The sequence below is a fragment of the Solanum stenotomum genome, chromosome 6 (genome assembly GCF_019186545.1).
Source record: "Solanum stenotomum isolate F172 chromosome 6, ASM1918654v1, whole genome shotgun sequence".
Classification (NCBI taxonomy): Eukaryota; Viridiplantae; Streptophyta; class Magnoliopsida; order Solanales; family Solanaceae; genus Solanum; species Solanum stenotomum.
Genome location: NC_064287.1, coordinates 49,793,614 through 49,815,920, shown reverse-complemented (window position 1 = coordinate 49,815,920; position 22,307 = coordinate 49,793,614). Strand labels below are relative to the sequence as shown.

General features: G+C 32.1%; 2 protein-coding genes across 4 annotated transcripts; both read left to right on the top strand.

Annotated features, from left to right (window-relative positions):
* The first annotated feature begins 3,963 nt into the window (after window positions 1-3,963).
* Window positions 3,964-15,441, top strand: LOC125867488 (protein ESMERALDA 1). Of its 3 annotated transcripts, XM_049548008.1 has the most exons (11): window positions 3,965-4,675; window positions 6,784-6,853; window positions 9,070-9,137; window positions 9,240-9,328; window positions 10,161-10,358; window positions 11,368-11,572; window positions 11,661-11,828; window positions 13,989-14,156; window positions 14,250-14,440; window positions 14,677-14,858; window positions 15,003-15,441. In XM_049548008.1, exons 1-10 carry the CDS (start codon window positions 4,259-4,261, stop codon window positions 14,837-14,839), a joined length of 1,737 nt encoding a protein of 578 aa, XP_049403965.1. In that variant the 5' UTR covers window positions 3,965-4,258; the 3' UTR covers window positions 14,840-14,858; window positions 15,003-15,441. The 3 variants fall into 3 exon arrangements, 2 of the variants coding, with proteins under 2 accessions (XP_049403965.1, XP_049403964.1); XR_007446653.1 differs by lacking the exon at window positions 15,003-15,441 and having other exon boundaries at window positions 3,964-4,675; window positions 14,264-14,440; XM_049548007.1 differs by having other exon boundaries at window positions 14,677-15,441.
* Window positions 15,442-20,441: 5,000 nt separating this feature from the next.
* Window positions 20,442-22,073, top strand: LOC125867627 (extracellular ribonuclease LE). Its single transcript, XM_049548185.1, has 3 exons — window positions 20,442-20,592; window positions 20,754-20,909; window positions 21,490-22,073. Exons 1-3 carry the CDS (start codon window positions 20,482-20,484, stop codon window positions 21,913-21,915), a joined length of 693 nt encoding a protein of 230 aa, XP_049404142.1. The 5' UTR covers window positions 20,442-20,481; the 3' UTR covers window positions 21,916-22,073.
* Window positions 22,074-22,307: the final 234 nt, after the last annotated feature.

Sequence of the window (22,307 nt, the reverse complement as noted above, 5' to 3'; positions counted from 1 at the left end):
TTAAAAAAAAATCAAAATTAACTAAAAAATTTATATCTTATAAAAATACGCATAATATTTTAATTTGGGTGACAAAATTAAGGAAAAGGAACAATTTGTTTGAGTGACAAAATTGAGAATAAAGAACAAATTGTTTTTAATGGGTTATAATGTTATTCTTTATAGGAACATATTCATTATAAATAGATAATACAGATTTATGGGTATTTTTAATAGTTTTTAGAACTTATGGATATAAATCATATTTTTTTAAATAGCCAAATATTTTTGAAAAAACTTGGGGACAAACACATAATTTCACCAAAAACTTAGCCCAAATATTATTTGCCAAGAATATTTGGAAATGGAAGCGAAACGCTAGCTAATTCTAATTTTATGTATGACTAATAAGATAGGAATAAAAACGGGCTAAATGTGTAGTAAAAATAAATTATATGGAAAAGACGTTCATTTTGGAAAAAAGGCTCTATAGTTCCTTTTTTTTTAAAAGATCAAACCGAGAGATCAAAAAAATATTTGAATTTTGATCATATAGCTTCCTTTTGTTCTCTTTTTTTTAAGTAGCAAGATTAATCGAATAAATGTTTGAAAAAGAAAATCAGTATGTTCAAAATCTAAAGAGTAATTATTTTAGAGTATAAAATATTTCAAGAAATTTCTCATATATTATCGATTTTATTGTTTTGATTAACTTTTTTTAATCAAAATAAAACTGACTAATAGGACGATGCGACATTTTAATACTCACTCATGCAGTCTCTAACTCATTCATACAAGATGATGTATTAACATTAAAACAAGATCTTCAAAAAAAATATGAAAATTAAGTTTAATGAGGCAAATATATTAATATGGATCTCCATAATCTAGTTGCAACTTAATTTAATATTGCAATCTCAATTATAATATTGTGATTAAAGAGTCAAGCTAAGTTTGCTTGTAAATTATGTTAACCTTTTATTAATTATTCTCTTCATTTTAATACAAAATTGATGTATATATAAAATATTTGTTTACTAACGATATATATACGCTTAAGAATTAATCAAACTTATTAGCATGCTTTACATACATATGATTGCAATTTATTTTTAATTTTTCATTCACTAAATATCTATATTTGAACTCGACTAAATATACGCTAAAAAGTCTCACATTAAAAATAAAGTTCCCCTAACAAACTTAACCAAACCTCATCTTTACCTACTTTTTCTTTGTCTCCCTATTACTTTTGTAGCGGCACTCATTATTTTGTTATATTCCTAATTCCATATATGATAATATTACTCGTTTTTAGAGTATCATTTTTGTGCAAATACACGTATATCACATTGCTATAATTTGAAAGATTGTTTAAAATGGTTAATGACATAAGCTATGCATTACATATTTTATTGTTTTAATTATTACTATTATAATCTCTCCCAAGTTAAAATTTGTACTAGCTAAACAAAAAATTTAGGATTTTTTTTTATCAAATGCATTTTAAAGTTGTCTGGATAAATTAAATACACACTGCAACTAATTGAACGGCTTATTACCTCTATACATATCAAAAGTGAATTTCCAAAAAAATTTAACATGAAAATGACAAACATACCTTTTGGATTACAACTTCTTGCGTTTGTTTCATTCAATATTTCCATTATAAACCTAAATATTTTTGAAAAAGAAAAGTATATTCTATGGCGTTATAATTATTAAAAAAATATATTATGCAAATATATATTATTTGAAAAGTATTGAAACTTTAATGTAATTGGATCAAAGTAGATTGTAAATTAATGTAATTTAACTTATTCAACAAATAATGACCCAATCAATGTTGAGATAATTGATCGTTTGACTTATTATCGTTAAAAAAATAATTGTTATAATGTAACTTACTACATTAATCTGCATAGTTGTATCAATCTGAAAATGCCAACGAAAAAGACAAAGAGCATTTAAAACAAGAAGATATTATACCTAATAATAATAATAAAATACGTATTCTAATAATCCCTTCCAATAATCATAAATATATCTATATATAATAATCCAAAATGCAAAGATTTTTATAGTATTTAGTTACATTGTAACTATCTTGTTAACTTTCAACCAAAATGAGTACTTCTTTTAAATAATAAATATGTCATTGTATGAGCTATTTATTACTCATTCCTTTTGAATTTGTTAATCTGATTTTGATCTGACACATAGTTTATGAAAGTAAATTAGATTTTGAGAAAAAATATTAAGTGATACTTGAAATTGTTCCAGATTTTCAAAAAGACACCTTAACTTTGCGTGCGTCCTATTACCCCACAAAACATTCAAAATCACAATAAATACACATTTTTTACACAATATTTCCACTTTGGACAAAAATATCCTTCGAATGTACAATTTTTTAAAAACAAAAAGTGGGACCCATTATTGATGTATTGAAAGATGCTTTGGTAATTTTCTATGATGAATTCGTTTTGTTTGTTTCTTTAAAATTTATTTTACTATACTAAATAATTGTATAAAATATTATAAATCACGATAATTAATTACTTAAATATTTAAAAGATATAAAAATATATAAAAGATCTAATTGACTCTTCAAATTTTACCGGTGACACATAAATTGGGACAAATGAAATAATATATATTATTTGAAAATTTCTTAGAAAATACTATAAATTACAGCAATTAACAGCTAGAAATATTTCAAACACAAAAAAAATTGATTGAATCTCAAAAAAAATTTAGTACTACATAAATTGAGAAAGAAGAAATGACCTCTATTATTTGAAAATGGCGTAAAAGTGCAAATCATACAATAAGAATTACCAATTTAAAATTTTAAAAAACTTTAATGCTTTATACTTATTCTATTTCCACTTTGGACAAAAATATCCTTCCAATATGCATATTTTTTTAAACAAAAAGTGGGACCCATTATTGATGTATTCAAGGATGCTTTGGTAATTTTTCATTTTGTTCGGTGTTTAATTTTTTAAAAATAATTGTATAAAATATTATAAATCACAATAATTATTTACTTAAATATTCAAAAGATATAAAAATATGTAAAAGATCTTATTAACTCTTCAAATTTTATCGGTGACACATAAATTGGACAAATGAAATAATATATATTATTTGAAAATTACATAGAAAGTACAATAATTTACAGTAATTAACAATAGAATATTTTAAAGACAAAAAAAATTGATTGATTAGTACCACATAAATTGAGAAAGAAGAAATAACCTTTATTATTTGAAAATTGCGTAAAAGATATTATAAATCATACAACAATAATTAGCAATTTAGAATGTTAAAAGACATAAAAAAATGTTTACCATAGTTAACAATAATTAAAAATTTAAACTATTTTAAATTAATATTAAAATTTGATTAACTCTTTAAATTTGTCTTTGTCACATAAATTGAAACAAAAAATGATACATATTGGGCCCGTGCTAGCACGGGCTTCGATGTCTAGTATATATATATAGAGAGAGTTAAACAAAATTAGTTGGGGATAACTAGTGTAATTATTTAGTGGGGTATGAATGTAAGGGGTATATGTTTGTAATTTTTTTGTTTTTATGGGATATTTGCTTAATTTCCCCTTATATTTTCTAATACAGACTATCTAATGATCACATACATAAACGACCTGATATACCTCTCAACTTTACCATTTGAAATTAATATGTCCCTTGTTATGAATGTGACTCATATATACCCTTAACAAAGGACATATAAACTCTATATGACAAAGTTTCAGATCCTTTTCTCCTTTTAATATATCAAATAAAATACTACTACTAATATATAAAACTAATGCATACATTATTTCGGAGAAGTGCACTATTCCAGCATGCCCCACCAGCCCATACTCAGAGCACGTGCATCCATCTTTTTTTTTCCAGGTCACGTGCGCACCTTCTTCTCATAACGTTTTTTCTCTTTTGTTAAACCATTTTTAACACTTTGCCCTCTTCGCTTCTTCTTCAACTCTCTCTATACCTTCCCTCCCTCCCTCCGCCCTCTCTCTACCCTGAGCATCAAATCTTGAAATCCATTGAAGAGAGAGGAACAAAGGGTCGGAGCAAAAACAAAAAAAATCTCTTTTGAAAATTCAATAAAATTGGGTTTTTTGGGTAGTGATTCTCGAAAAACCCTTTTAGATCAATCAATTCTGTGAAATTTGAGCTTTTTTTTGTTGTTTTTGGTGTTCAATATGAACTGAAGCAGTAAGAGATTGAAACAGAGAGCTATGCACGCTTATAATAGACTACCGAGTAGTGGACACAGTAGCCCATCAACGCCGTCATCGCCACGTTCACGGTCGCCTCGTTTACGTAGCAGTAGTAATAGTGGTGGTGGAGGTGGAGGTAGTGGTGGTGGAAGGGTTAAACCCAGTGCCCGTTTTACTTCGGGTCAACAGCCACCGAGAACCCTAGCAAATCGTATAACTGGGGCTATTCTATCTGTTCTGGTTCGTCGTCAGGGGATTTTCCTATTTGCTCCTTTGCTTTATATTGCTGGGATATTGTTTTATATGGGGACAGTACCGTTTGATGTTGTTCCTATTATCAGGCACCGTCCTGCGCCTGGGTCTGTTTACCGGAGCCCTCAACTCTATGATAAGCTTCGACCTGAAATGAACTCTGATAATTCCACTGCTGATGCGGTTAGATTTTTTACTTTGCCTTCTATGGTTTGGGTGGAACTGACAAACAAAGTCTTTTCTTTTGTCTTACTGACTTTTGGGTTTTTGGGGATCACTGAGTTAGTTCCATCGCAAATTTTATTCAATTAGTATTGTTCCAGTTTGAGTTGTTTTGTTTAGTCCAGATCTGTAATCCTGAGTGTATTTGGTTCTGCTCTGTTGTATATCAATGCCATTGATCATGATTGTTTTACTGTTGCCCTATGGATTTTTTTTTCCTTTTCCTTATGTCTTCATCTTTGTTACATCATTGGTTACTTCTAGTGCTTGCTGAGCAGAACATCTGAGTATTCTGTAGAAAATGTATATGATAGCTGCTAGTTGGGGTGCTATGTAATTGGATGGGATCTTTTAATTGTTAACTTGTTATCTTACTGAAAGAGGTTGAAGTGTCATTTTCCTTGTCCGAAGATTCAAAAGATTGATGTATGAGGTGCATATAGCAAAAAGTAGGATAATCAGTGATATGTATGGAAAACAAGGACTCTGACATGTTGCATGAATTTATAATGAAAAAACTATGTTGTTGCATGTGAAGGTAGAATCCTGGCACTTGGATGGAGGTGTTAACCTGGTTTCAAATGTCACGAGCTCTTGGGGATAGGAGAAGAGTAGAAATGCTGCTAGGGGTTGAGACTCTAGGGATATGCACAATGATTTATTTGAACTCAGTTAGTGTTCCCAATTCCAATTTCCACCTACAGTGGTTGAGTGAAAGTCCTCTTAACAGTGTGTCTGTGATACGTGTTTAGAAATGTTAATATATATGACTGTTCAGTTCTCCTTAAAAACTTTTTAATTGTTCAAGACCCTTTCTCTGCTTCCAGCATGACATCAAACATTACTGAGAATTGTGAGAATCAAGTAAGTAGTCTTTTGACCTTGAATAGTCTGAAGGGCATAAGTTTGTTTGTGATCATTTGAGGCAATCAGAAATCTCACTGAAGTCTTCACAAACCCAAGTGACTAGTGTTGTTGCTGTTGAGTCCCTATGTTTTGAGAAACATCGAGTTTTCTTTTTAATCGTGAAATATTTGATGATAAATTTAGGTTCTTATAAAGGATTTTTTAGGCCAAATATGTTGTATGTGTTGGAGTATTGGCTGATCAAGATCTTGCACGCCGGAGTATTGGCGAGTCCCTATGTTTTGAGAAACATTGAGTTTTCTGTTTAATCGTGAAATATTTTATGATAAATTTAGGTTCTTATAAAGGAGTTTTTAGGCCAAATATGCTGTATGTGTTGGAGTATTGGCTGATCAAGAACTTGCACGTCCAGAAGTTAAAAGTAGCCGAAATGAGAATGTTAAGATGAATATGTGGCCATAATAGGAAAGATAGAATTAGAAGCACGGATATTCGGGATTAGGTGGGGGTGCCCTCCGTGTAGGATAAGATAAGATGAGGGAAACAAGACTGAAATAGTTCATGCATATAAAAGATGCACAAATGCCCAGTTAAGGAGGTGTCAGAGGTTTGCTATGGTGGGTCTGTGGAGAGGTAGAGGTAAACCGAAGAAGTATTTGGGAGAGGTGATTATCGAGAAATATATGAAGAAGGTCAAGGATTATGGTAGAAGGTTAGTAGGTGGTCGTGGCTAGTATAGCCATTATTTTTCTCCTATTTTCTTATTTTTTGATTTTATTAGTACTGGTTGTTTCCTTTGCTTCAGTTATTATATTATTTGTTGTTACGACTGTTCTTTTTTCCATTATTTTCAACGTGACATCTTCTCTACTGTTTTATACCTAGTTTGATATGCTTTACTTGGGTGAGGGTCTATTGGAAACAACCTCTCTACCTTCACAAGGTAGGGGTAAGACTGCGTACGCACCACCCTCTCATACCCCACTTGTCCCACTTGTGGGATTTCATTGGGTATATTATTGTTGTTGTTGTTAAATTTAGGTTCTTGTTGCCCCCTTGAATTTTTTCGATTTCTTTGTGTCAGTAAGTGTGTTACTTTGTAACTTGATCTTGTTTTATGATTTCTGATATTTTAGTTCAAATTCTCCTAAAGATGGTGATCTTCTAAAATCTTACTAAGTAGAGGTGCAAATTTCCTGTAGATATCAACAATTTGGAAAAACTCCTATAGAGGTGGTGAATGGAGACCATGCATTAACAAATCCTCAGGAGGTACAAAATTTGGAGAATCAAACTTATCTTTTATCCTTGTTAGTATGCTATATACTGCCTCTCTTTCTGCTATATACTGCCTCTCTTTCTCTCTCTTAATTATTAGTCATATAGTAAGTGCAACTCTCTGGTTGCGTTCAGGTTATATTGGAGGTTTCCCAATGCATTAACTTATAGTAATTTGAATTTCAAGATAACTAATGCAGTTATATGCTTGAAAGTTTATGTTCATTATACGTATTGAGGTTTAGAGTACAAAATATTCTTCTCTAATTAGTTTAGAAACTAATAAACTCTGTATTCAGTTAAGTTTTCTTATTTAAATGAATTATCTTTTTATCATATAGTCTAAATTTTTCTTGTTTCCAATGGACTAATATCTTATATAAGCACACTCTTTTTTCATGACCAGTCCGGCAAGCTTTTCCCTCTTGATATCTCTTTTCATATGGTACCACAACTCTATGGTTTTGATAAAGACCTAAGCAACTTCTCTTTATTAGTTGGCAGCATTATTTTTTTTTGAGGCAATATTAGTTGGCAGCATTACAACATTTGTCTGGTCAAAGCTTTTACTTTCTCTTTTCATAATTTTTTTGAGCTAGTCTCTTTCCGGTGAATGTTCTAGTGGCACCACCCTTGTGTAAAATATGGTGAGTGATTTTATTAATGTCGGGGGAATCCTCGTATCAACAAGTACACCAAAATATGACTCTACAAAAGTCACCCACTCATCTATACAAATAAGAACCTCATGCGTGGACCAAAAAGGAACTAGAGGTCTCGCTTTCGTGTGGATACATAAGAAATTAAATATGAAAATTGGCTTGACACAACTCTTGGAGAATATGATGTGCTCGACTTGCTTCTCTTGATCTCTACCCACTGCCAATAGAGGCGGGCCAATATCAATATCCATATATTAATATGGATGCAGTCTGTCAAAAACAACCTCTCCACCCAAAAGGGAGGGGTAAGGTACGCGTACCTTCTACCCTCCCCAACCCAAATTCCACTTGTGGGATTATACAGGGCAAGTTAATATGGATACCCACCAGAGTGCGGTAAGGACTCATTGTATGCATTTAGTGTCTGTTGGGCTTGTCATTAATAGACAATCTCTAGTACAATTTAAGGAGAAAATGTCAAATAGGGTAGTCATCCTTTGGAACTTTTCTACTTGCATATCTTATCAAAAGCCAAACCCCTAATGTTAATCTCATGTTTCAAACCCTAATGTACGTCCAAGATAGGATTTATATTAACTCATGAAGAGTTCAATTCAAAATCATGAAGTTGGGATCAAATTCTTGTATATACTTCCATTTCCTTAAGCCCTTAATGCGAGAGGCGAGTGCCTTTCACATCACTGGATTAGATCTTACCTTAATCATGAGAAACTGTTGGAATTAGGGCAAGGTTTCTTCAGTTCTCCTCAATGATTGTTGTCAATTGCTATAGCTCGTTTTTTTGCAGTGCTCTAATATGAGTAAGAACTCAACTTTTGTACCCAAAGTGTGAATGTAAAACATAGTGAAAGGACCTCAACGCCATTAAATGTTTTCTTCTTTTCAAAGCTCATTGTGACCATGGTGACTGGTTCTCAGTTTCAACATTCTTGAATCTGAAGCTGCATAGACACTACAACTACGATGGATACCGATCCGTTCCATCAAGGTTTGGGACGTGACAAACAATTTGTGTATAATTTATTAAGATTCAAAATCCTATATTGCTAGATTGGCGATTTTGAGGTTCTTGGTCTACTGACAACAACAACCTCCACAACATACCCAATGAAATCCCACAAGTGAGGTCTGGGGGGGTAGAATGTACGCAAACCTTACCACTACCCCGTGGAGGTAGAGAGACTGTTTCCAAAGACCCTCGGCTCAAATGTAGCTATTTCAGATATAAAGAAGAAATATAGCACGTCACAAGAAAACAATGCAAAGTCTACCCAATGGAGCACAACAACAAAAAAATAGTGGAGCAATCGAAACACAATAAACAACATACTAGATAGATTATTGAAAACAATAATAAATACTGATGGAGGGATGGATATCAAAACAAGAACTACAGTAATACGCTATTGCTCTACAGAGTTTGGAAATAATATGCAACGATATTCTGTTTCTTTCTCTCTTTTTTTTCTTTTTAATTTTGACGAGGTTTGGTGATCAATGAACTAAGATTGTCTCACATATCTTCAGAAATTCCTGAATCAAATGGTTACCTTTATATTGAGGCAAATGGTGGTCTGAATCAGCAAAGGACATCGGTATGTCCTTCAGTTCCAAAGATAATTGTTATTGAAATGCTGAAGTTTTGTTTGGATGACGATGATAGTTTAAGATCACTAATGTTGCTTCTGTGCGTCCAGATATGCAATGCTGTTGCCGTGGCAGGTTTTCTTAATGCGACCCTGGTCATCCCACACTTCCATTTTCATAGCATTTGGAGGGATCCAAGGTTGGCTGCTGTTTCATCTTCTTTGTTTGCTTTGAGTAATTCAGTACCTTCCTTAGCGGGAGCTTTATATACTGTATACTCAGAAATTTGGTAGAAGCATAAATAGTTTTTAGTTGTTGCTATCATTACCTAGACTAGTTTTTCCTAATGAAAAGCTCTTGAGATGCTTTACCTGCTCTTATAGCATTAAATTGGCTTCTCTTTAATAGAAATGTGTACTACCTCTTTTTTTTTGGGTAAAGTAATCAAATCATATTAGAAAAGCATCAAGAAGATGCAAATGTTACAAGAGAGCGAAAGAAGCTGCTTCAAACAAAACATGAAGCAAACTTACCTGTAAAACAGCCACAAAAAAATTCCCTGAATATTTTACTACTGTAAAGACAGAGAACTAACAAAATCTAAAAAGTTATCCACACGGTTAACAGGGGAGAGAAAGTGCCAGCTGAATAAACATCCAAACATCTAGCCTTGAGGGTGCTAATAGGAGTCGAGATTTCATCAAATCATAATTGAATATATCACAAATGACCACAATAAGATGTTAGTAGCCCTAGAATTTGAACAGATTCGGAGGTTTGGTGAATCTGTACCTTAGGTTCATGGTCATTTCCTTTTGAGATATTGATGAAGCAAACTAAAATCTGATTTACTTCACGCAACCTAGTACCATTCTTGTCAATCTGGTGGTGGATTGTCGTGAAATTATTAATGGTATAGTGGGTGTTCATTTTAATCATGGCTGTTCTCTTGATCAATCTTGTTTAATATCCATCTCTACACCTTCCTTTCATTTCAAATCATAAAAATGCTCAGCATTTGTTCTCTGCAGCAAGTTCGGAGAGATTTATGATGAAGACTTTTTTGTTAAAACCCTAGCCAATGATGTGCGAGTGGTGGACAAGATTCCTGATTATATTATGCAAAGGTTCGGTTACAACATGAGCAATGTTTACAACTTCAAGATCAAAGCTTGGTCCTCCATCAGTTACTACAGGGATACAGTTCATCCAAAGCTGCTTGAAGAAAAGTGAGTTTTTGGACATTTTTTTTTGTCACCACTATTGGCTCTTGGGCCGAACTGCCTTTAGTTAGAATATTAGTGTCATATATATATATAAAACTAGAAGTGCTTACTTTCTAAAACAAGTACTTATGTTGAAGAGTAAAGTTGTTTGATCAAGTTCTTGGAAAAAAAATAAGTGCTTTTGTGAGTATCTGAAGTGTTTGCTATGGAGATGAAGTTGAAAAAAATTAGTTTCTAACCTAAGCAAAAGAAGTTCTAATATTTTCTTGGGTTAAAACACCATTTCAAAATTATTTTCTCCAAACCTGCTATAAACTCATGTATTGTTGACAGCACATCTATGATTGAAATATAATAAATCCACCTCTCTATTTTGTGATTCTCTTACATTTAATTAAATAAAATTGAAGAAATAAATAAAATTTCTCACAATAAATTCATATATCATTGGAAAGTACTAGTTGTAAAAGGAATCTTTACATGCTCCTTTCGTTGTTTGACAATGAAAAGCATTTTTTCCCGGAAAGATTGGCAAAACACAAACTGCTTCTTTAATAGTAAAAGTTCTTCTCAAATTATTTCACCAAACACAAGCTGCTACTATTCAAAAATACTTTCTCTGAAACCTGATCGGGCAAAAAGTCACTTTTAAAGATAAGCAAGCTTTGGATTTTTAGAGCTCTCATGTAAATATGGTTTCAGTAGTACCTAAGTATTGTTTTGGTTCTTTGTTTATATATACAGTTACCAATTTCGAAAAGAAAAAAACAGCGAACATTGAAAGCTTGGCTAACAAGCTCTAGAATTGTGAATGCCTAGACTTCCAATAGCTAAGTCTGTTATCGTGTTTCATTCTCCAAAAAAAAGAGTCTATTACCATGTTTGGTCAATTGGATATATTCCTTGCCAGTTCTTTGATGCTTAATTGGTAGGTTCGTTTCTTCATATTTGAAGTATTTTGTTTTGTTATTTATGGCCACAGTTTTGCTAAGTGTGTCTAATCATTCACCAGGCTCATCAGAATATCCCCATTTGCAAACCGTTTATCATTTGATGCTCCTCCAGCAGTTCAGCGGCTTAGGTGCCTGGCAAATTATGAAGCCCTTAGATTTTCAAATCCCATTTTGAGTTTGGGGGAAACATTGGTGTCAAGAATGAAAGAACGAAGTGCCAACAATAGTGGAAAGTATATTTCTGTGCATCTCCGCTATGAGGAGGTTAGTTTCATGTGTGTAAACTGATTTTGTATGTGCTCCATAGCTTAGTTTTCCAAGGGTATTGAGCCTTGATCATATTCTCTTGCAGGATATGGTGGCTTTCTCTTGTTGCATGTATGATGGTGGTGAAGAAGAAAAAAGGGACATGGATGCTGCAAGAGAGAGAGGATGGAAGGGAAAATTTACAAAACCTGGTCGTGTGATTCGTCCTGGAGCAATCAGGATTAATGGCAAGTGTCCCTTGACTCCTTTAGAGGTAATATATTGTCATTTTTATTCCTTTTCAAGAGACTTGACTTAATGTTAATGGAACATGTCATGTTTCGGATAAGTTGTATGACTGTACTTTCTTGGCTTGATCAGAGCATTCTGATCCTTCGTGAGACTTCCTTCCTAAAGAACAAGTTTTGTTTAGAAAGCATATGGTTTAGAATAGAACATATGGTTTAAAATACTTTCTGGAGATGGCACTTCTTTGTACCTGACCTTAATTTCAATTCCTCGAATATCGTACCTTTGTCTGAGATTTAGTGTATACTTATGCTGGGCATGAGGATCCTTATGAGATGATGAGAGTGTAAAATTGGATAATTTCATTAGTTTTACTAGTATTGAATTTCTTGACTTACCCTAGTTCACCAAGAAGGGACTACTAAGTAACTCGTGAGACTTGAGTAGCATAATTGGTGGTGATTTTTGAAAATCTCTTCTCCTTGTTCAATCATGTGTGAAAAGATTGCCGTGGCAATGTGAGTGGAGTATCCTTCTTCTTTGTCTTCTTTAGTCAATATCCACTGTCATAGTTCAGTTGCAAGGATTGTGACTAGTGTTTAGTAATCTAAGAACCATATGTTATTTTCATAAGATCTATTGCAGTTCTACATCCTGCTTATGTAGGCTTTACCTTTCAAGCATTGCTACTGTATATCAACAATTATTTGTTTTTTTCTTTTCCTTGATGCTTTATCATTTTCGTGTCTATTGTTGGGTGCCTCTACAAAGACATGGCTGTGTGGGAATTTTGTGATTGAGAGAGTAAAGAAGCGGCTAGGAGTACGGAAAAAAAGATGCTTGTGGAAAGAAGGAAAAAATGGTCTGCATATTGGAAAAAAGATATGTGTGGGAATATGGCATTCTGCAACTGCATATTGGCTCTCGAGTCCTTCTCAATTCCTTTCAACTCCAAATCTTTTGTACACTCTGTACATGCTAAGATATCAACTTTCAACACTAAATGATTTATCATAGTTCGGCTCAAACCACACGAAATTTAGTATTCCAAGTCCAACCCGAATTTTCAGAGTGTTACATGGAAGCATGGTTAGTTTCTGTGAGTATATGAGAACAAGTTGAGGAAAGTCTATTCTAACACATACAGAATGTCTTGCCAAAGTGAGATGACAGTTCAACAAATTTGTAGGTCTCATTGGGATTTGAGATTTTGGAGTAATCTACATGATAGGGAGGGGGAAGAATTTCATAATATGGTTGAGTTTTTAGTGTGGGCAAGATATATTGAACGATAAATTGGATGTATGTAAATGGTGAGAGAGTAGAGATGGTCTATTCACTCTTTAATTTTATTACAAGAGATTACCAAGGAGAGGAATGTAACTTTCCTCATTGCTCTATACGGGTTTCCAGGGCATTGAGCAACTGGCTACTCATATAGAAATTTTCTTTAAAAGAGATTTCCTCATATAGTCAACCTAATGAGTTTAATACGAGCTGTAGGCTGGGTTGTATCTGCAAGTGGTTTTTCTTGGCTTAGTTGAAAGCAAGGGGAATGATCTGTTGTTCTTTTTTGAAGGAAAGGAGAAATGTTTAAATCAAGGGGAATTTTTTTGACAGTGGAAAGCCTTAGAAATAGGAGGGTCATCTATGTTAGTTGGTGTTTCATGTGCAAATGTGCAAATGTTCAGGCAAAAATATAGATCATCTTCTATTGTATTGTCAAGTGGCAAATCAATTGTGGAGGGTGGTTCTTAACTGATTTGAGCTGCAATGGGTGATGCGAACTAGTGAAGGAGATGCTGCATAGCTGAGGGTATATAAGAAGGGGAGAGAGAAGTCAAAGGGCACGGAAGGTTGCCCCTTTAGCAATTATGTGGGTTATTTGGAAAGAGAAAAATATGAGAGCTCTTGAACGGGTTGAGCAAAATTTTATAAATTTGCAAAATAGTCTTTTGTTTCTAGTTTCCTTTTGGTGTACTCATGAGATCCCTATTTGTATAGAAGATTGGCCAATGAGATCCCTATTTGTTTAGAAGATAGGGTTTCTTTCATTAATAACCATAGTTTGATGTAGGTTCTCGTTTCTAAGTATTTGGCTTTTATAGGGTTTCCCTCTTATTGTTAATAAAATTATTTACCCTAAAATAATTTCCTTGCTAATTTTCTGCACACTTTTTATCAGGTTGGTTTGATGTTAAGAGGCATGGGATTTGACAAGGTTACGTCCATCTATTTAGCATCTGGAAAAATATACGACTCTGAGCGACATATGAAACCACTATTAGAAATGTTTCCTCTTTTACAAACTAAAGAAATGCTGGCATCCCCAGAAGAATTAGGCCCATTTCAGGTTTAAACTGTTTGATTTTCCTTCCAGGCATTTTAGTTCCCCCCTCTCACCCCTCCTCTTTGGCTACTGTCTGACTCAAGTTATTGCTTATAGAATTACTCTTCCAGGATGGCTGCCATAGACTATACTGTTTGCCTTCATAGTGAAGTATTCGTGACAACTCAGGGAGGCAATTTCCCCCACTTTCTGTTGGGGCATAGAAGATACTTATATGGCGGGCACTCCAGGACCATCAGGCCAGACAAGAGGAAGTTAGCTTTGTTATATGATAATCCCAATATCGGGTAAGGTTTTGGTTAACTTTCAGCCATCTTTTTTTCTGTTTACGTGAGACCTTTCTAGTGTGCCTGTATATAAACTGAAAGAAGCCCCCCTATCCAAAAAAAATAAAAAAGGACAAAAGAAACTGAAAGAAGCAGTTATGGGGATCAAAAACCCCTTTGGTAAGTCTATGCAGTCTTGTATGTTGGCTTTGCATTGCTTTTGACCGGTGTATGTTTTCCATGCGCTCATCTTACAGGTGGAAGAGCTTCAAGCGGCAAATGCTTAGTATACGAGCACATAGTGATTCAAAAGGAATTGAGATTAAAAGACCAAATGACTCAATATATTCATTCCCTTGCCCAGATTGCATGTGTCGGAGTAACAGGACTGAGGATTCTAGATCCTCCTCAGTAACGTGACCTATGTGCCTGTCAATAGGTGTTCTTATTCTCGTAGTACGCATGAACTTCCGCTGCTATCCTGTGTGCATGTCAGCAGGTGCTGTTCTTGCTCTTGTAGTACATATGAACTTCAGCTGCTAACTGTGCGATTCTTTCATTTTTTTTTCCTTCCACTATGGAGAGGGGCTTACTGGATCTTGGAGCTGCTTCTGGGATTTGTGTGACCGATCAATTTGATCATCTCCCGGGCACACGTTTGAGGGTACACTTTTGTACTTGATGGTGCGAGGAAGAATGGGGAAGTCATTTCCATCGGTGATGTAACCCCGATCATTGATTTCCCATAGCAGATTCATATTCTTCCAGCTGCTGTATCTAACAAGCCGTGAGTTGACACGAGACATATTTGCACATTAGTTTCATGAGAGAGGATTTTGCACATAAGTGAAGTAGGAGTCCTAGATTATAGGAACAGGATGAGAAGAGTGTAGGGTTATCAGAAATCAGGGTTCCAAAGTCCTACTTTGGATAACCTTTCTTGCCAATGTTAGATGATCTCTCCATTGTTGATATTTATTTGTCTCAGTTTCACTAGATTTATCATCTCATTTCAGAGCTCACTACTAATGTGTGGAATTTTCCTTGATTAATTGTGGGCGTAATACATAAGTATGCCTTTTAACTTGGTCTCAATTCACATTTATGTCCTCCAACTTTACTTTGGGTGCGCATAAGTAAATACTTAAAACTTGTATAAGATTGAATAAATAGACACACGTCCTACGTAGCATCCTACATGACAATTTGTAGCCTACGTGGTGTCTTTAAGTGTATTATGCTACGTAGGAATCATGTCTCTTTATTCAATTTTATACAATTTTAAGTGTCTATTTGTGCACACTCAAAATTGAAGGAAATAAATGTCAAATAAGACCCAAGTTATGACACATTTATGTATTATGCCATTAATTGTGTCTGACAAAAGCATTTACCATAGTATGTGCCAAATGCTACTTATAAATGGCTATGCTTGATTTGGAAACAAAGTTGGTCACACAAATTTCGGAAAATTTATAAACTAATATCCACGAAAAATTAAGATAATTTTGAATTCCTATTTTGTGATTTATACCGTTCAAAAAGTGAACGATGCCCGCTTTTAAAAATAATGAATGTCATTAATAGGTTATCAGTTGTCACCAATGGACCCAAAAAAGTTTGAGCTCAAACAAGGTCGGTCACACATATTTCGAAAAATTCAAGGATTAGTATACACAAAATTAAAATGATCCCAAATTTGTGTTTTGAGATACATAAAACTCCAAAAAAGTGACTTCCTATTTCGTAAAGATTGGCCAACAACGATTTGGGCATTGATATAAAGGAAAAAATTACATAAATACACATCTTATTTTATCATAATTTTTAAAATTTCCTATAATTTTTAAAAATTATAAAAATCTCTTCTCGGATTCATCCCTATCCACTCTCGGATATATCTCCTTATCCCCTCTCGGATATATCTCCTTATCCCCTCTCGGATACATTCCTTCCATTAAATAATGTATCATTCGCAATCTGTGAGCTATGTATTCACAGGTTTCTGAGGACCTGATGTATTTGAGATCCTATAAATTAAAGGAATTTTATAATTTGAGAAAAAAATAAATAGAAATAGGATGTAATTAGCTCTTAATACTATAAGTAATTCTTACGATATAAATTGCTCATGGGCTAATTCGGGGGTAGCCCATTTTAATCCGTGAAATAAACTTGCCCAAAATGTAACCCATTATTCATGAAGGAGCCCAAATCTAACCTGTGAAGATGTATAGGCCCAATTTGCAGCTGAAGGTAATATTGACAAGTCTTGTACCTTGAAATACGATTTGTAGAACTTGTTTTCCACACTTTCGTTAGGGAAGTCATTTTTCCTACTTTTAGAAATTTATCTTCCTAGAAAAAATGTTTTCCAAGGATTTTAACCAACAAATATAAGAAAATTAAAAAACATTTTTTGAAAAAAAGTTTTCCTTCGTACCGAACACACCCTTAATCCATTAAAGTTGGGGGCTTATAAGTTTGGGTGTGTCATTAAATCGCTAATATATTACCTTAATTTACTTTAAATCATAAATTAACTTAGTTTATTTTAATCCACTCAAATTTTGTCTATTTAATAGTTGAGTTGTTTGGGCTAAATTCATTTATACAAAACTTTATGAAATTATTAATAAATTTTTTATATAGCCATATAAAAAAAGGTATTTCTTCTTATGAGTTCTTTTTTTGGATAATTGAACAAATTATATTAAAAAACTAAAATTAAAAATTCAGGAAATTACACCCAATAACCTTTAAAATTGATGGTCTTGAATTTTTAATCCTTGCTTGTCTGGTGGTCCTTCAAAGTCAAAATTAACTTATGAGGCAAAACTCGATAAATTTAAAGTTCTATTCATAAAGCAAATAATGTCAAAAATTGAAAACCATTAGTCTCTACGTTCATTTTTGTAAAATACACATCAAAAACATGAGTTGACCAACCTTTGGGCAGGGATTAGATAGTGACCATTCATTATTTTAGCTTATTATGACCCATCTAAATTCGATCAGATCATTCACTTGCCGCACATATAAAAGGATAAATCAAATTAATGGATACCACACAAATTGCAATGCCTTGTTCCTTTTTAATTTTTCAAGTAGTAAATTGATATTGACATGAGTTTTGAGAGCATATTTAAATATTGAAATTCAAACTATAGTACCGTAAATAAAGAATTTTGCATCAATTATTTAATGATAATAAATATGATTATTTATAATTATGATAACGATAGTAAATAAATATGATTATTTATAGCCAACACTCTATATAAATATTGTTAAAGATTAAAGCGATTCTGAAAGCAACGCACAAGTTTTACATCGTTTTAACGTACCTAAAAGATTTTTTGTTTCTATATAGTTCAATTTGGTCAAATGTGGATTGGAACATTTTTATTATGGGCTATGGCAATGCCGTGGTGGAACAGAACATTAGTTGTCACGATATAATAAACTTTTTTCTTATAATTTTCACACTTGTTATAACAAGTTATTTACCATTTATTTTAAGTTACGATAAAGAACTAAGTGAAGAGATAAATATTATACAAGTTACATTAAAAAAATCATGCATGCATCTCGCAAAGCATTGAAGTGAGACTCTAAATAAATATCTAGAATACAACTTTGATATCGAATCGTAAGACTAACGTAACCTAAGAGCTAGCTGAGGAGGTGAAATTCTATTAGACATGTTAGTCAGAAAAGACTACCTACCACTTAAAACACCAATGTGAAATTCTTCACAATTACAAGTCGATGAGAGATTGATTAGAATTACTTGTTATTATTCTCTTTTAAATGATCTGATAATGTACATTATCTTACACTATCTACTATCTATACATAGAGACTAAACTCATATAAAAATTAAAGAAGTTAAGTTCTTTTATATTGACAGTATAATGGATTTTCTTACCAAATCAGTCTAGTGTAATGATATTTTCACATAATCAATTAATGTAATTTAGTTTGTTACAATAGATTACTTATGTAGTGATGTTTGTTAATTCTAGGCGATGAACAATGCAAGTATTGAATAGAGTTGTTTACAATTATCTTTTTAATTAAGTGATTTGATTGTAGAAATATTTATATACGTACCCTCTACATAAAATTTAATTTAATTTAATTTAAACTCGAAAATAATGCAATTTCATTACATGTGAAAGTATCACAAAAAAAGACGTGAAAGAAAGTTGTCTATAGGCCTAAATGGTCTTGGTGCAGGTATGTGTTGCTATTGTCTACTCTTCCTTGTGTTCACATACAATTCCTTAAATTTTCTAATTTCTTTCGGTGAAAAATTACACTATAGATATAAACTTAATTTAGTTATTTATGTATAAATATTAAGTTATGAATCTCACTTTAGTTCTGGGCCGAAGGGTTTAGTGTTTACCTCATTATTATGGATTTGATTGTTGCTAGAGACATTTTTTTACCTTTTTAATTTGAACTTACTTGCCGAAAGTTACGACTCTACCTCTGCCTCTAGATATACAAATTGTATACATATATGTATAACTTATATATTTTCTTTTTTAAAAAGTGCATAATTCAAATGGATACAATAAAATTGTACACTTTGTAGATTTTACGCTCTAAAATTAAGATATAACCTTTTGACAGATTAACACAAGATATAGCCTTTTGACAGATTAACACAAGATATAATAGATGTTTGACTATATATTTCAATTAAAAATACTTTATTTAAAATTATTAATTTAATTTAAATATCTTGTGTGAGTAAATTCTTTACCAATATACGATATCAGTGTGAACTGAAACTCAATTGTAAGAATTATGGGAGAGGTATGGAGATTGGAGAGCATATATAATGTCTATTAATGATATAGATATAATGAACAATTAATTAATGAGGGAAGTACAAGTCTGAAATCGACAGTGGCCAATAATTCAATTAATCAAGACTTTAAAAAATATAATATATCACACATTGCATTCATATGAACCGTTTTATTTTATTTAATGAACCTTATATAATAATGAACTCAATAATTACTTCCTTAATTTTAAATTATATGTTTGTTACACGTCTCTTGCAAAATAATAGTAGTTAGAAGGCTTTTCTTCATTATTTCACCCTTATTTATATTTTAAAGAGATATTATAGTTTATTTCACCAAATTTTTAGAAGATAAAAAATGCTTATTTTTAAAAAATGAGGTATTTAATCGAGTTTATAATAAAAAATAAATGTTTTGGAGAGTAGTAGAAACTGTTTTTATAAGCTTAAACGTGATTTTTACTGTAAAATTATTTTCTGAAAACCCTTTTGAGAAAAATAAATATACGTAGAAAGTACATTTTAAATTTAACCAAGCACTAATTGTTTCTCTAAAATGTTTTTTTTTAAATTTATCAGTCAAACACAAACTACTTCTCACAAAAAAGTATTTTTCTGAAATCACTATTGAAAATGCCCCTTTTAAAAATAAAATGATTTTAGAAACTTGATCAAACCGGATAATCTCTTTATTCAATATTTATTCTACTAAGATATTTATAATCTTCAAGAACAACTACTAGTAAAAATAAAAAAAAATATTTTAAACTTTTAAAATAATAAATAATTATTTTTAAAAATGACGAAAAATAATCTAAGCCAGAGCGTATTCTAGTATCTTAATACGAAGAACTTACTTTATTGACAACTTTCCATCTTTCCAAGATTTGAGAAAAGGTTCTCTAAAAGGAATAAAAGTAAAAATGTTTCCTTAAAATCAGCCCAAATCAACATATTAAAATAACATTATTATTATTATTATACAAAATATACTTTAGAATATACCAAAAATCAATAATTGGCATCTTATCAATTGTGTCAACATCATAAACACTAATAAAGGATACAAAATCCAAATCATATTATAATATCAAGCTCCTCAATTTCACACTTTAAAAAGTTAGAATGTTCACATCTTTCATTTATTATTCTTTTCCTATAAATAAAACCCCCAAATCACTTTATCAAATCACTACCAATACAAAAATTAATACTTTTTTGTACAAGCAAAAAAAAAATGGCTTCTAATTCAGCCTTTTCTCTTTTCTTGATTTTCTTGATTATTACACAATGTTCATCAGCCCTCAATGCTGCTACAGATTTTGACTTTTTCTACTTTGTTCAACAGGTACACATCTAATTTGTTTAGTTGATTCATTTTTTTTTTAAGTCTAGAGAGGTTAAAATGTACGCAGATTATTGTATCCCTATTTTTGTGGGGTCGAGAGACTGTTTCGGATATAATTTTTTTTTATAATCAATATATGTTTTTTTTTTCTGTTTATGTAGTGGCCAGGATCATACTGTGACACTAAACAAAGTTGTTGTTACCCTACAACTGGAAAACCAGCAGCAGATTTTGGAATTCATGGACTTTGGCCTAATAATAATGATGGGACTTATCCATCAAATTGTGATCCAAACAGTCCTTATGACCAATCTCAGGTATTCAATATTCTAGAAACAAATTCTTATAATTGATTTTATCAGAGTCGAATTCAAGATTTAAATTTGTGGGATTAGTCATTAGGTTTTTAGTACTGAACTCGTTATGTTTTTGAATTACGGGTTCATAGTTTAATTTTTTGTTAAAAACTTAGTTTTTTTTTCCCCCTACTATTTTTCTATTATTCGTGTTTAAAGTACGAGTAGAATTCATAAAATTCCGGGGGTGGATATTAAAGGAAGGCAAGGGGTTTAAAGTACAAGGTTCACAAGTATGACCAAAATGATATTTTTTGTTGTTATGTATGAGTTGTTGAATCTTATTGGCATAAAAAAAGATTCTAAAAAAATTAGACGGTGTATATATGACGAAAATGAATTCTCTTGATTATATATGAAGGGTTGAATTTCTTGATATAAGAAAAGACTCTAGTGTAGTTATAAACAAGGTTCAAGATTTTCTTTAGATCATTAGTTCAACTCATAGGTGTGATGGTTCAACATTTTTTTGAATCTCCTTATATGAATTTCTGATTTTGTTACTATATACTCACAAGTTCTTCATGAATTGACTCGACAGGTTTCTGACTTAATTAGTAGAATGCAACAAAATTGGCCAACACTAGCATGCCCAAGTGGTAGTGGCTCAACATTTTGGTCACATGAATGGGAAAAACATGGCACTTGTGCTGAATCTGTTTTCACAAACCAACATGCTTATTTCAAGAAGACTCTTGATCTCAAGAATCAAGTTGATCTTTTGTCAATTCTTCAAGGTGCTAACATTCACCCTGATGGCGGATCTTATGATTTGGTCAACATTAGAAATGCAATTAAAAGTGCGATTGGATACACTCCTTGGATCCAATGTAATGTAGACCAATCGGGTAATAGTCAGTTATACCAGGTTTACATTTGTGTTGATGGCTCGGGTTCAAATCTCATCGAGTGCCCTATTTTCCCTGGAGGGAAATGTGGCACAAACATTGAGTTCCCAACATTTTAAACTAGTGTTTGTTCTTTTAGCCTTATTTCATATGCCTAAATTTGTTGTTTTTCCTTTGTACTATTTCTTGGTTAGTAATATAATACATGTTCTAATCATTGGAAAAAGGTTATATGCCTTGTTTGGATGCAATAACATACTAAAAATTGTCCTTTGTTCTTAGTACTCAACACTAAAATATATTATTAGTAAATTTTAAATATATTTTGTTTCAAATGGGACAACTCAATAGACAAAAGGTCATAATTTAAATCGCTATACACGAAGTCGAGAATGTAGATAGTAAGGTGATAAATTTTTGTTTGTCATAGAAATTAAATTGTATAAATAAGACATATAGTAATTTTTGGGGTTAAATTAAGTTAGAATAACTCCGTTACAACTAGTAAAGT